At 40.6% G+C, this 11,962-nt stretch overlaps 2 protein-coding genes across 5 annotated transcripts in view; both read right to left on the bottom strand.

Moving 5' to 3' along the window:
• Positions 1-2,963, bottom strand: part of celf3b (cugbp, Elav-like family member 3b) — a 21,581-nt gene extending 18,618 nt beyond the window's left edge. For 3 of the 4 annotated variants that reach the window (XR_010804307.1, XM_066682246.1, XM_066682250.1), the window contains exons 1-3: positions 2,747-2,963; positions 1,931-1,957; positions 1,404-1,640 (exon numbers count right to left, since the gene is read on the bottom strand). Coding sequence is in view for 3 of the 4 variants with exons in the window: in XM_066682246.1 (XP_066538343.1) it covers positions 1,404-1,548 (145 nt within the window). In the remaining variant the exon portion in view is untranslated. Of the gene's footprint in view, positions 1-1,403; positions 1,641-1,930; positions 1,958-2,355; positions 2,477-2,746 lie in introns of those variants that run through there. The other variant, XM_066682247.1, reaches the window with a different exon arrangement.
• A 3,128-nt stretch (positions 2,964-6,091) lies between these two features.
• Positions 6,092-11,962, bottom strand: part of adamtsl4 (ADAMTS-like 4) — a 43,379-nt gene continuing 37,508 nt past the window's right edge. Inside the window, exons 12-17 of the mRNA XM_066683486.1 lie at positions 11,729-11,933; positions 11,374-11,547; positions 10,871-11,035; positions 8,913-9,092; positions 8,510-8,654; positions 6,092-7,852 (exon numbers count right to left, since the gene is read on the bottom strand). Of these exons, the coding sequence (XP_066539583.1) occupies positions 7,722-7,852; positions 8,510-8,654; positions 8,913-9,092; positions 10,871-11,035; positions 11,374-11,547; positions 11,729-11,933 (1,000 nt within the window). The 3' untranslated portion in view covers positions 6,092-7,721. The remainder of the gene's footprint in view (positions 7,853-8,509; positions 8,655-8,912; positions 9,093-10,870; positions 11,036-11,373; positions 11,548-11,728; positions 11,934-11,962) is intronic.

Genomic DNA, 11,962 nt, shown 5'->3' with positions numbered 1-11,962 from the left:
TCTGAAGACATTAAACAGCACCTGCTTCTTAAACTAAACAAACATTCAAAAATTATAGCAAATTCCACAACCCAGTAATCATTATTCCTGACCGAACATGTTACATGCCATAAACACCCATGCCAATAGAACAAAACATTTATTTAAAGTCCGTCATGATATTCTCTGTATCTACATACAGTAGGTGACCAGTTTGTCAAATCAAATCTACCCAGATACAGACAGTACACAACCAGAACAACCTTTGCAATATATTGCATCCCATAATGCAAAATTGCTATTTCAAGGGAATGTAACCATACTCAATGTAAGCAGGTGATTGCGCAAGCCTGTAGTGCTACACATGGTACATACTGCACTACGCACTGCAATTTCTTCCCCACTGACTATCACTTATAAACTGCAAGATTCAGAAAGTTTGATTTTAATAAAGTAGTATTAATATCTTGACTTAATGAGAAACACAGATTTAGAAGTTAACTTAAAAAATATTGAGTTTTTCTTTTCACATTGTAAAGGAAATAATCTAATCAACAAGGGCAAGATTTAAAGGCTGATTTAACTACAAACCCCATTTAAAATTTGGGACACTTTAAAAATGCAATAAATCTAAAACTGATAAAAGCTAACTGACAAACCTAAACTTTTTATTTTATAAAATCAAATGCCTTCAACACACTCAAAAATGTTGGGCCAGAAGCAACTGAATCCTAAAATAGTATTCTCACAGCAAATTACCAACTCTTTTCAATTAATCTGAACCGATTCAAAAGAACGGCTAAACTCAACATTTCTGTAGCTTCACTTTTAAGAATCATTCTCAAAAATTATTAACCATGCTCTTTCACGTTTTAACATCATAAATTAGGAGTTACATCTACATAATGAACACATAATGAAATGAAACTTCACAGTCAAAAGCTTCACATTTTAAAGGTAGGCAACATTTAAAGGACGGCAACAGAAACAAGAGAATATTTAGTAATGCACAGGAAATATTCCTTTCCTTCCTCTGAACATTATTTGGAAATTACAAACATCATATGTGACTGAGTCAGTCCACGGTATATCTGAATGAATCGGTTGAATAAGATATTCCATTCCTCCAAATAAACAGTTCAAAACCAACCCAGAACAGAGCCCCCCACAGGGGCAGAGGGCAGTGCTCAGTCTAAACGGTGTAACAGGGTGCCAGCAGGGAGTACGACTTAACTGAGCTGATAGGAGTAAACAGAGGAAATGCCAGAGGGTGTTGAACAAACTGCTGTTTTAGGAGCGAAGATTGCAGTACAATAAATGAATTGTCCTATGGTTTATCCTCAGTATGTTTTCCATTGTTTCTCATTTTTAATGAGCCACTATGTGTCTAAATGAATGATCATAAACACAACTCAGTGTCTTACCTTTGTGCATTCCAGTGTATTTATCCTTAATCACTGTCAGTTCATAGATTTTCCCAAACTGCTCAAAGATGGGCTTGAGATCCTTCTCTTCCAGGTTCCGTGGGATTTGTCCGACGAAGAGTTTTATCGCGTCAGCCTCCTTCATTGGGACGGTGGAGAGAAAAACTGCACACGCCGGGTCACAGAATCAAAACAGCAGGCGGAAGGAGTTGAGGACCGGGACAGCAAAACTGGAATCTGTGGGGGAGGCATGTAGTAAACACGAATTACAAATATATATTTATCACAGCACAATGCCAAAATAATCAGAAGTAGGATATTTGGTTAAAAATTTAATTTGACTATGTTTGAGGGCTTTTAAAAATGCCACTACATACAGAGGAGCGAGCAGAAACAATAAAACAAAGGCTCTTCCATTTGCCTATAATGACAATAATTATGCAAATGTTATAGCATCATTAAAAGGCAATTATGGCGCCTCTCATGCCCCAGTTCTCCATTTAAAAATTACATTATTTCATAATTACCTCAATTTTGTGTTCCTATAGAGCTGGCTGTAAGAGACACAGAAAGAAACACAGGTTTATTCAGATCCAGAGGGGCTGCGCTTCCTTTGTTTAACCCGCGCAGGGAGCAGAGCGGCTGGAGCCTCTGGAGGAGGAGGAGGAGGAGGAGGAGGAGCAGGAGGAGGAGGAGTGCCTTTGTCCGCCTCGGTTAATGTAACAGTTGCATGCTCTCTCTTCCTCTCACCCACACACACACACACACACACACACACACACATATATATTTATATATAAATTGGGGCATGCAGACACACCATACATTTACACACACATGCACATACTGTACATAACTAAATGCTAAATAATACACACACAAACATAATGCACAAATACACACATTTGCATAATAAATACTTTAAATGTAAATGCATATGCAGGCTACATACATGTTGGACCGAAGATGATTTCTGATATATTTTGATGTACATGAGACTGATGCAAAGGGATGCATGATTAATCAGATTGTTATCAGCAGATATTTGCCCCACATATTCAGGTTAAAACACAAGTCACTCTGCGTGTATATTTACATCAGTCAGACCTAAGGCTAGTGATTCTGACGACTATTCCAGTATTTTTGGTTGCTGTTGATTTCTGTCCTCCTTGACGTGTCGATTCTCTCTCTCTCTCTCTCTCTCTCTCTCTCTCTCTCTCTCTCTCTCTCTCTTTCTCTCTCTCTCTCTCTCTCTCTCTATCTCTCTCTCTCTCTCTCTCTCTCTCTCTCTCTCTCTCTCTCTCTTCCTGTGTGTGTGTGTGTTCTGAGCCAGGCAGACTCACCCCTATCCGGTTATTCTCTCAGATACAGGCAGTTGAGTTAGTCTAGTCCTCTCTCTTCAGTTCTGAGGCTCCGTTTGTGTCGTTACTGGTTCTCTTCTCATCCCTCCGGCCCTGTTTCCCCTCCTCCAGCGCCTCACAACCGCCTGTGTTCTGATGATCACTCTCAGTGTTTCCTCCCAGTCTAAAACCTCACTCACACACACAGCAGCAGTGATTTCCCCCCCTCTGCTTTAGGGACACCTCTCTCCTCCACGTCCTCCTACCTTTCTCTGCCTCTGTCCCTCTCGTCTTCTTTCTTCAGCTGTTGACAGGACCGCGATGTAGCATTCAGGGACCGTCTGCGAATTACGGTCGTTTATAAAAATGTACACACCCATTGTCTGTAATTGTTTGTTTAATAGGAGGTGTTTTGGTCACACCTTTATTTCCAGTGACGCTGATTTAGACGTGGTGTCTAGAGAGACGCCTTAATCGCGGTTTCAGCTTTTACTGCTCGTCTCCGTATTTGAACGACTATGTGACTTTTACAGATGGTCCCTGACACGCTGGCCCACAGAACCGCCCATTGTTCTCGCCGCGAACTCTGGCCGTGGTGCTGAAGATCACACGCAAGCACAGGCACACACACGAACACGCACGCATTAATATATATATCAAATATATTTTCTCTCATTAAATAATCCATGTGAGTAAGGAAAGGGAGAGTCTGGTGAGAACAACATTATAGGCAAAAATTTTGAGAGAAAATCTAAATCCTAACAACCATTCAATGCCTGGTAGACCACCAGAACGGGAGACAATAAACCACTCAAAGCCGTGGGTCTGAAAGGACATGTAGCTGCCAGGAAGTTATTACTAAGGAAAATAAAAAGGACCTTTCCTTTTTAGGAAATGTGCAAATCAAAAAGACAAACATGGCTAGGTCTCAGATCAAGAAATTAGCACGTAGAATCTAACAACACTGATAAACCATACAATGTGAACTAAAAGTGTTCCCAGTGCAGAATGTGTACTTATTTACACATTTAATATCAACAAACTTACATTTTTTATCACCTGTAAAAGCTAGGGCAAGTACAGTACAACAGAGGATTCTGAACTCTGATTTATCCACTACTTCTGATTCCTTGCATGCCATTATATGTTCATTCATTCATTCATTCATTCATTGTCTGTAACCGCTTATCCAGTTTAGGGTTGCGGTGGGTCCGGAGCCTACCTGGAATCACTGGTCGCAAGGCGGGAACACACCCTCGACCCCAGTTGTATGCTAAATAGTTTAAATATTTATCTTCCACTGAAAAAACATATGCATTTATTTTATTTATTTATGTTTTAAACATCAAACAGTTGCAATTAGGGGCGGGACGGTGGCGTAGCAGGTAGTGTCACAGTCACACAGCTCCAGGGATCTGGAGGTTGGGGGGGGGGGGGGGGGGGGGGGGGGGGGGGGTTGAGTCCCACTCCGGGTGACTGTCTGTAAGGAGTTTGGTGTGTTCTCCCTGTGTCTGTGGGTTTCCTCCGGTTGCTCCAGTTTCCTCCCACAGTCCAAAAACACACATTGGTAGGTGGACTAGTGACTCAAACAGTGTGCATAGGTATGCGTGTGAGTGAATATGTGTGTGTGTGTGTGTGTCACCCTGTGAAGGTCTGGCGCCACCTCCTGGGTGTGTTCCTGCCTTGCACCTACTGACTCTGGGTAGGCTCCAGACCAACTGCAACCCTGAACTGGATAAGCGGTTACAGACAATGAATGAACAAATGAATGATTTGCAATTAAAACTACATCAAGATAGAAAATGTGAAAATGAGTGCATGTTACTCAGATAATTTTGGATTGAAATTATTTAATTTCATGCAACCTTTTAACAAACATTTTTTAAATAAATTTTAAAGTCATTATTTTTACAGTGTACACATATACGTAGCATTGGTAATGGACTAGCACGCTCTCTAGACTGTGTTCTTAGTGCCCTATGATTCTGGGTAGGCTCTGGACACTGTAATCTACTGTACCATAGTCCAGGAGTAACATTGTTTCATTTACATCTTTAAGCAGACACACTAATCCAGGTCATGCTTCACTGTTTACTTTCATATGGTTAAAATAACAACAGTGTCTTTTGATTTGAAAATTTGCATTTGACTAGGGGCAGTATCAGACTTTTCTTTTTTCTTCTTTTACTCTGAAATACATTCCCGTACACTCTTAAAATGTGTTAATCCTGATATACATTGGTAGATTATAGATGCACTGATGAATGTTAGGTTTTGAGTGCAAAATTTGTCTGTAATCTCCAGATTATATCATAATCTCACACTCATGGTTATGCACAGCAGGGCAAAGGTCAGTAGTGGTGCGTTATAGATGGTCCAGGCTGAGTGCCCTTGTCTCAGTACCTAGAGGGATGAATATGGGCAGCACTTGGCACCATCAAGTAGTGTTTTATCTGTATTTATTTTAGGTGTGTTCATTTATTGTGTACTTTTCTGGCAGATGAAGTGTATTTGGTTATTTTGGTTATTATTGTTAGTTATTTTAGGATTTTTTAAACTAACCACCTCACTTTTGTGCTTCCACTAATGCTGTAGTTGAACATTATAGCTTTAGTAACATTAGCAGGAGAGAAGAGAAACCACTGTCTGATTTTAATTTGTTAAATAAGACCTAATTTAATATTATTGCTTAACCAACATTACCTATGAAGGGAGCAAGGAACAATGCAGCTCAAAAGGTACTTAGACACACCCAAATGTGTCTCTGTCCTTGGTGCTGAAATGCACCTTTTATCGTAAAACAGCTGGCCCTGGAGTTGCCATACACCTGTAGTGGGGTCATACTTAACACACTCAGGGCTTGAGCACATCTGGGAATATACTTCAATTAAATATCTGGTTGTGGATCTTGAGCACAGCTGTTTCTGGGATTTAGTATACCCAAGGCTGAAAAGCATCTGGGAGTGAAATACTCCTGGGTCTGGAGCACATCTGGCCCTTCAGCACACCTGCAGTAGGGCCACACCTGGAGCTTTGTCTTCTGAATTCTTGCTCTCTGCTTGCAGTGCAGTTGATGATGTCACTGATGATTACAAACTATTGACCTCTCACCCCCCCGCCCCCCCCAAAAAAACAAAAAACAAAACAAAACACACACACACATTGTTAAATGATTACAGGTTGCATACTGTGGATTCTACATAGGCTGCTGCTATGACACAATGCTGCCCACTACTGGACACAAGCAACATCACACAGAGAATTAGATTCAGATCCGAGTGAAAACAGCACAACATCCACACAATAAATCAAACAGACCTCATATAATTTCAATTTTATTTTGTTTGGAGCGCTATAATGACAGTCTAATTTGCACAATATTTCCATGACAAACATTTTCCATTTACAACCTGTTCTTGATACCTTCAAAATCATAAAAGGGCATTTTCTATTTTTTTATTTCAAGCAAAAAAAAATAAATTATGTGTATTTGTTTTTAAAACAATAATAGATAAATAACTATCTGTTATCTTTAATATAAAAGTATAATTTTTCTTCTAAAGGGTATTTGCTACAGTTTGATTATGGCACTATACACACATTGTATCTACATTGGCTCTCATACATAGAAAAACATACAGAAACAATGTATTCACTACTATATCACACATGCGCACACACACACACACACACACACACACACACACACACACACACACACACACACACAGACACACACACACACATACAAAAAGAGAATGCTACCCATTCATATTCAATTACGCTTTTCTTACACTTTAACATAAGTTGTGTTCATTAAAATACTTATTTTGTACATGCATATCAATCTTTTATAGAAGTGTTTTGAAAAATGCTGTAGTACAGGAACAGTCACTAGTTACTGCGCTGGTTAGGAAGAGTGCAGCTAGTACACACGTGTGTGTGGAAAAGCCAGTGTGTCGTGCTTGTGCGTGTTCATGTGTGCTGTGTTTGTTTGTGTGTGTGCGTGTGCGTGTGCGTGTGTGTGTGTGTGTGTATGTGTGTGTGTGTGTGTGTGTGTGTGTGTGTGGAATATGTTAAATGCTAAATAGTGATCCAAGAATGAAATCCAAGAATGAAATTAGGGCAGTTTCTTTTGGACCGAACTTATACAAACAAAACGAGAGCAATATTAAACTGGGGTGGTTGGGTGTTGATTTCCAGAAGATGAAAAACAACACAAAATATATTTTACCATGGTTTTGTAAGTTCAGTTAAGAGCAACTGAACTTTCAAAATTTCACAAAAAAGTCCACAAAATTCATCACCTATTGTCATTTCACCCCAAGAGTGAAGTTCCTAATGCAGTCATTTTCACTGCGAAGCTACGGAGCAGTTTTAATGGAAATGAAGAGAAAATGTTTCAAATGAAAAACTATAATTTCACATACATATGAAACACAAGTTATTATTTTCAGCTTATTATTCCTCAAAACAAAATGCTCATGAACTTCTGACATAGAGAAAGCAAACAAATGGGGCACCTGTTCCTACCTTTTGGTTTTCAGGTTTACTTTACCTACAGTTCCATCACAGACTGAGCAGGGAAGAAGAATAGTGCTTTAAAACAAAGGCATATTTGGTCAAAAATACAAACAATGTCCTCTTTTTGAGAAAGAGTCCTTAAGTGTGCTGCTTGGGGCTGGGTGGGGAAGGTGGTTGGGGTTTGCTGGGCAGGGCTTCAAGGTGGGACTGGTGGGTGGGGTTAGCTGTGAGCGGCAGGTCCAGCTCTGTCCGGGATTGGAGCACCATGATTCTGAAAACATTTTAAGTCTAGGTTTCCCGTTTCAGTTTAGCTCTAATGAGCACTTCATCCTCAATCTGTGTTCAGATTCAAGCTGGTCTGTGGTCCATCAGTGGCCAGTGTCCAAGTTTGGCAGAGTTCTGGTCCCAGAAATTGTGACCTCTGACATCTGGCTGATCAGCGGCCATGGAGAGGTCAGTGGCGCTTGGCCCGCTGAGCACTCTGAGTGCAGGATGCACAGCAGACTGTTTTATAATAAGAGTAAACGCACAGACGAGCCTGAACCACCATCATACAGTTAGGTCGCCGATCCGTACAGTTCTCATCTACAGAGGAAAAATAGGGGGGTAAGAGAGAGGGAGGAGACAAAGGAAGTGAATGTGAGAAAAGGGGAGGGAAGGAGACAGAAAAGGAGAGAGGGAGGCAGAGTCGTGTGAAATATATTGGAATATATCACCAATATATTAGAACATATAAATGCATTTAACAGCATTGTTATTATTAATATATTATATTGTGTAGATGGAGAAACGTAGAAGGAATGGGGGTAGACAAAGAGACGGAAAGGGAAAAAAGACAAAGACAGAGACAAAGAATGAGAAAGTGGAAAATGTAAAGAACAGAGAAAGAAAGAACCAAGGAAGAGGGAAGAAAAAAGAGACAGAAAACAAGAAATAAAGAGTAAACGAGTGGGAGAAAGGGAGAGTAACAGGGAAGGGAGGAGAGAGATTGAAAATTTAACACACATTTACTGGGCAAATGTAATCAAAGTGCTAAACACATTAACATTATATATTTGATTATTAATGATTAATTATTTATTAGTTTTTATAATTAAAATTAACATTTTTAAGAGTGAAAAGAAGAGAGGGAGTGTGAGACACAGACAGATTAGAAAAAATGAAAACATATCATGAAAATGTATCTTATCAAACTGTTAAAAAAGCACACACACACACACACACACACACACACACACTGACCTGTGAAAGGGCTGCAGGGCAATGTGTTACAGAGCTGTTCCTGTTCTGGTCGGATGTCGAGATCACAGTCAGTACTGTGTTCTTTATCAGCTGAAATACAGCGGACCTCTCGAGTCTGCAGTCCTTTACCACAGGACCGAGAGCACTGCACACAGAAACGGGGTGTTACAGGTTAAAGGGAAATGCCACCAAAATGACATACTTTAGCATTGTTAGATCAGTAAGACATAAACAGTTCATTCAGAGTAGTTTGATGTTTCCAAGTGTTTAGTGAATAATTTAATTTAATCAAAATATAAAGCCTTTACTCAAAACAGGGTGTTAAAAAAGTCTAAACTTTTCTGGAAATGTGTCTTGTACATGTAAAGGCCTTTGGGCAGGTATGTGCAAATCTCTCTCTCACCGTGCTCCACTCTGTAGTGAACCACTGGGCTCTGCAGGGCTGGAGTTCACAGGTCTGAACAGGTGAAGGCTTTCCCAGATGTGAACACTCACTGGCATCTCTTACTGTAAAATCACTGCCCAGTTTCTGTACACATATAACATCCCTCCTCTGGTTTCCACTGCCACATGGAGAGTTACACTGCAGCAGACACACACACAGAGTTTATTAATACTGCATTAAAAGATAATCCTTACAAGCTCCAATGTACAATAACATTATAAAATTTGATTGACACAATTTTGTATTATAATACCTTAAGTATTTCAATATGACGCACTTATAATTTATAACTTTCATCAAAATTTAAACTTTTCTTCTTGTCGAATGAAGCTCATATATTGTTCATCTCAGGTCAAGTTTTATTAAAACAAAACAAAATACATAAATTAAACAACTGTCCCTATATTTATTATAATTCACGATTTCACATCTAACAAGTGCCTTATCCAGATAAAAAAGCTATTAAATTATTTAAATGATTAAACAAATATGAATAATTGCTTTCATTCATTCATTTTCTGTAAGCGCTTATCCAGTTCAGGGTTGCGGTGGGTCCAGAGCCTACCTGGAGTCATTGAGCGCAAGGCGGGAATACACCCTGGAGGGGGCGCCAGTCCTTCACAGAGCAACACACACATTCACTCACACACTCACACCTACGGACACTTTTGAGTCGCCAATCCACCTACCAACGTGTGTTTTTGGACTGTGGGAGGAAACTGGAGCACCCGGAGGAAACCCACGCGGACACAGGGAGAACACACCACACTCGTCACAGACAGTCACCCAGACTCGAATCCACAAACTCCAGGTCCCTGGAGCTGTGTGACTGTGACACTACCTGCTGCGCCACTGTGCTGCCCTTTATTGTGCATGAAATTCTATTTGTTCTATTTGTTCACCCTAAATAATTGCTTTCTTTTTAAAAAATATTTTAGAAAAAAAAATGGAACATAATGTGTGAACATTAACTTGTGTCTCATGTCTTAACACAGACTGAATATTTGGGAACAGTTTCTTTGTTATCCTTTAGTACTAATTAATAATGTGTTACTACTATAAATGTATATTGAAGTGGATCTTCTTTGTAAGGAGTTTGGTGTGTTCTCCCTGTGTCCGCGTGGGTTTCCTCCAGGTGCTCCGGTTTCCTCCCACAGTCCAAAAACACACGTTGGTAGGTGGATTGGCGACTCAAAAAAAGTGTTCATAGGTGTGAGTGTGCGAATGAATGTGTGAGTGTGTGTGTGTTGCCCTGTGAAGGACTGGCGCCCCCTCCAGGGTGTATTCCTGCCTTGCGCCCAATGATTCCAGGTAGGCTCTGGACCCACCGCGACCCTGAACTGGATAAGCGGTTACAGATAATGAACGGATGGATGGATCTTCTTTGTAACTGAATACCTAAAACTGAATATAGAGTATGTAGAGACACAGCTGGTAAGACATTTTATCTGTGTATGAATATATATTGACATATTGATAAAAATCTATATAAAAAAAGAAAAATAAGATTTATTCTTGACGACGTGTGCATTCTCTCACCACAGCAACAGCTGTTTTAGCAGGAAGTGTAATCAACTCACTAGGCTGCTGACTGAAAACGCTCATTATGAAGAACACTGTCCCCTTGATTGAACATTGCGTTAAGACAATCATGAAATAGCAGGCTACACACTGTTCTGGATGTGCACAACATTATTTATGTAACAACAGAGAAGCTCCCATGTGGCAAGCAGACCCATGGGTCCATTCTTTTTACAGGGTCCATCAGTTTACATAAGTTTACAGGGTCCATCTAATGTGTTATAAACTTAGGTCCATTAAATCTTTATCACATGAATATATTATTAACTTTGACACTACTAATATATAGATTCTTTGATCTTTAATATCACACACACTCACACATTCTACCTTACCTGACCCCAGGGGCTGGTATACCACTGTGCTGTCGGTTTGCAGGGTCCTCCATTACAGGCCTTCATGTCTGCAGGTTTGTCCCCCAAACACTCCCCTCCAAGCCCTCCTCTAGTTAAACACATCACCTCCCTCCGCTGGACACCTGGACCACATGTTGCAGAGCACTAACACACACACACACACACACACACACACACACACACACACACACACACACACACACACACAAACGTAAAAATCTCAAAACAATTGTATCTACCTATACATATATACCTATACCTATATACCTACCTATGCTCTGAAGCTCTAATTCGCTGGTGTATGTTTAGAGACAGTTGAAGTCCTGTGCCCTAACCTTTAGCCCTTAAAGCATATATACCCTCAGGGAACATATTTATACATGGAGCAGAGAACAAATGATAAATTGTGCATCAACAGAGGAGCCACTGCTATTATCGTAAAGAACTAACTGCATAATTTGAAGACCACAGTCAATACTCACAGTGTTGGTCCAGTCGGTGAAGTACCAGTTAGTGACGCATGGCCCCATATTGCAGTCTTCACTCCCTTGTGGACGGAGTCTGGCGTTACACTCCCCTTCACTCACCTCGTTGCCATGGTTACTGACACACCGGACATTGCGTGTTCTCTTCCCCACGCCACAGTCAACTGAACACTGGCAGAGGCATGCGCACACACACACACACACACACACACACACACAAATGAACAAATATATGTGGAACTCCCCTACCACAAATATCACATAAAACAAATGCATAATTGTAAATTATATTCACACACACACACAAACTCTCATTCTGTCTAGATGTGCTGTGCTGGTGTGTGTTACTCACAGCGCTCCAGTTGGAGCTGACCTCCCAGTGAGAGCAGACGCGGGGCTGGCAGGGCTGAGTGGAGTTTGGTCTGGTGAGTCCAGCGCAGCGCTGAGGGTGAACCATGGTTGAACGGTTCCCAAAACTTTGTCTGCAATGCAGCTGCCGCTGCTGCAGACCCCAACCGCATGAAACACTACACTCAGACCAGGGTCCCACCTCCCAGCTAAGCACATACATACACACAAACACACA

The sequence above is a fragment of the Hoplias malabaricus genome, chromosome 10 (assembly GCF_029633855.1).
Source record: "Hoplias malabaricus isolate fHopMal1 chromosome 10, fHopMal1.hap1, whole genome shotgun sequence".
Classification (NCBI taxonomy): domain Eukaryota; kingdom Metazoa; phylum Chordata; class Actinopteri; order Characiformes; family Erythrinidae; genus Hoplias; species Hoplias malabaricus.
This window is presented reverse-complemented; position numbering and strand designations above follow the sequence as displayed.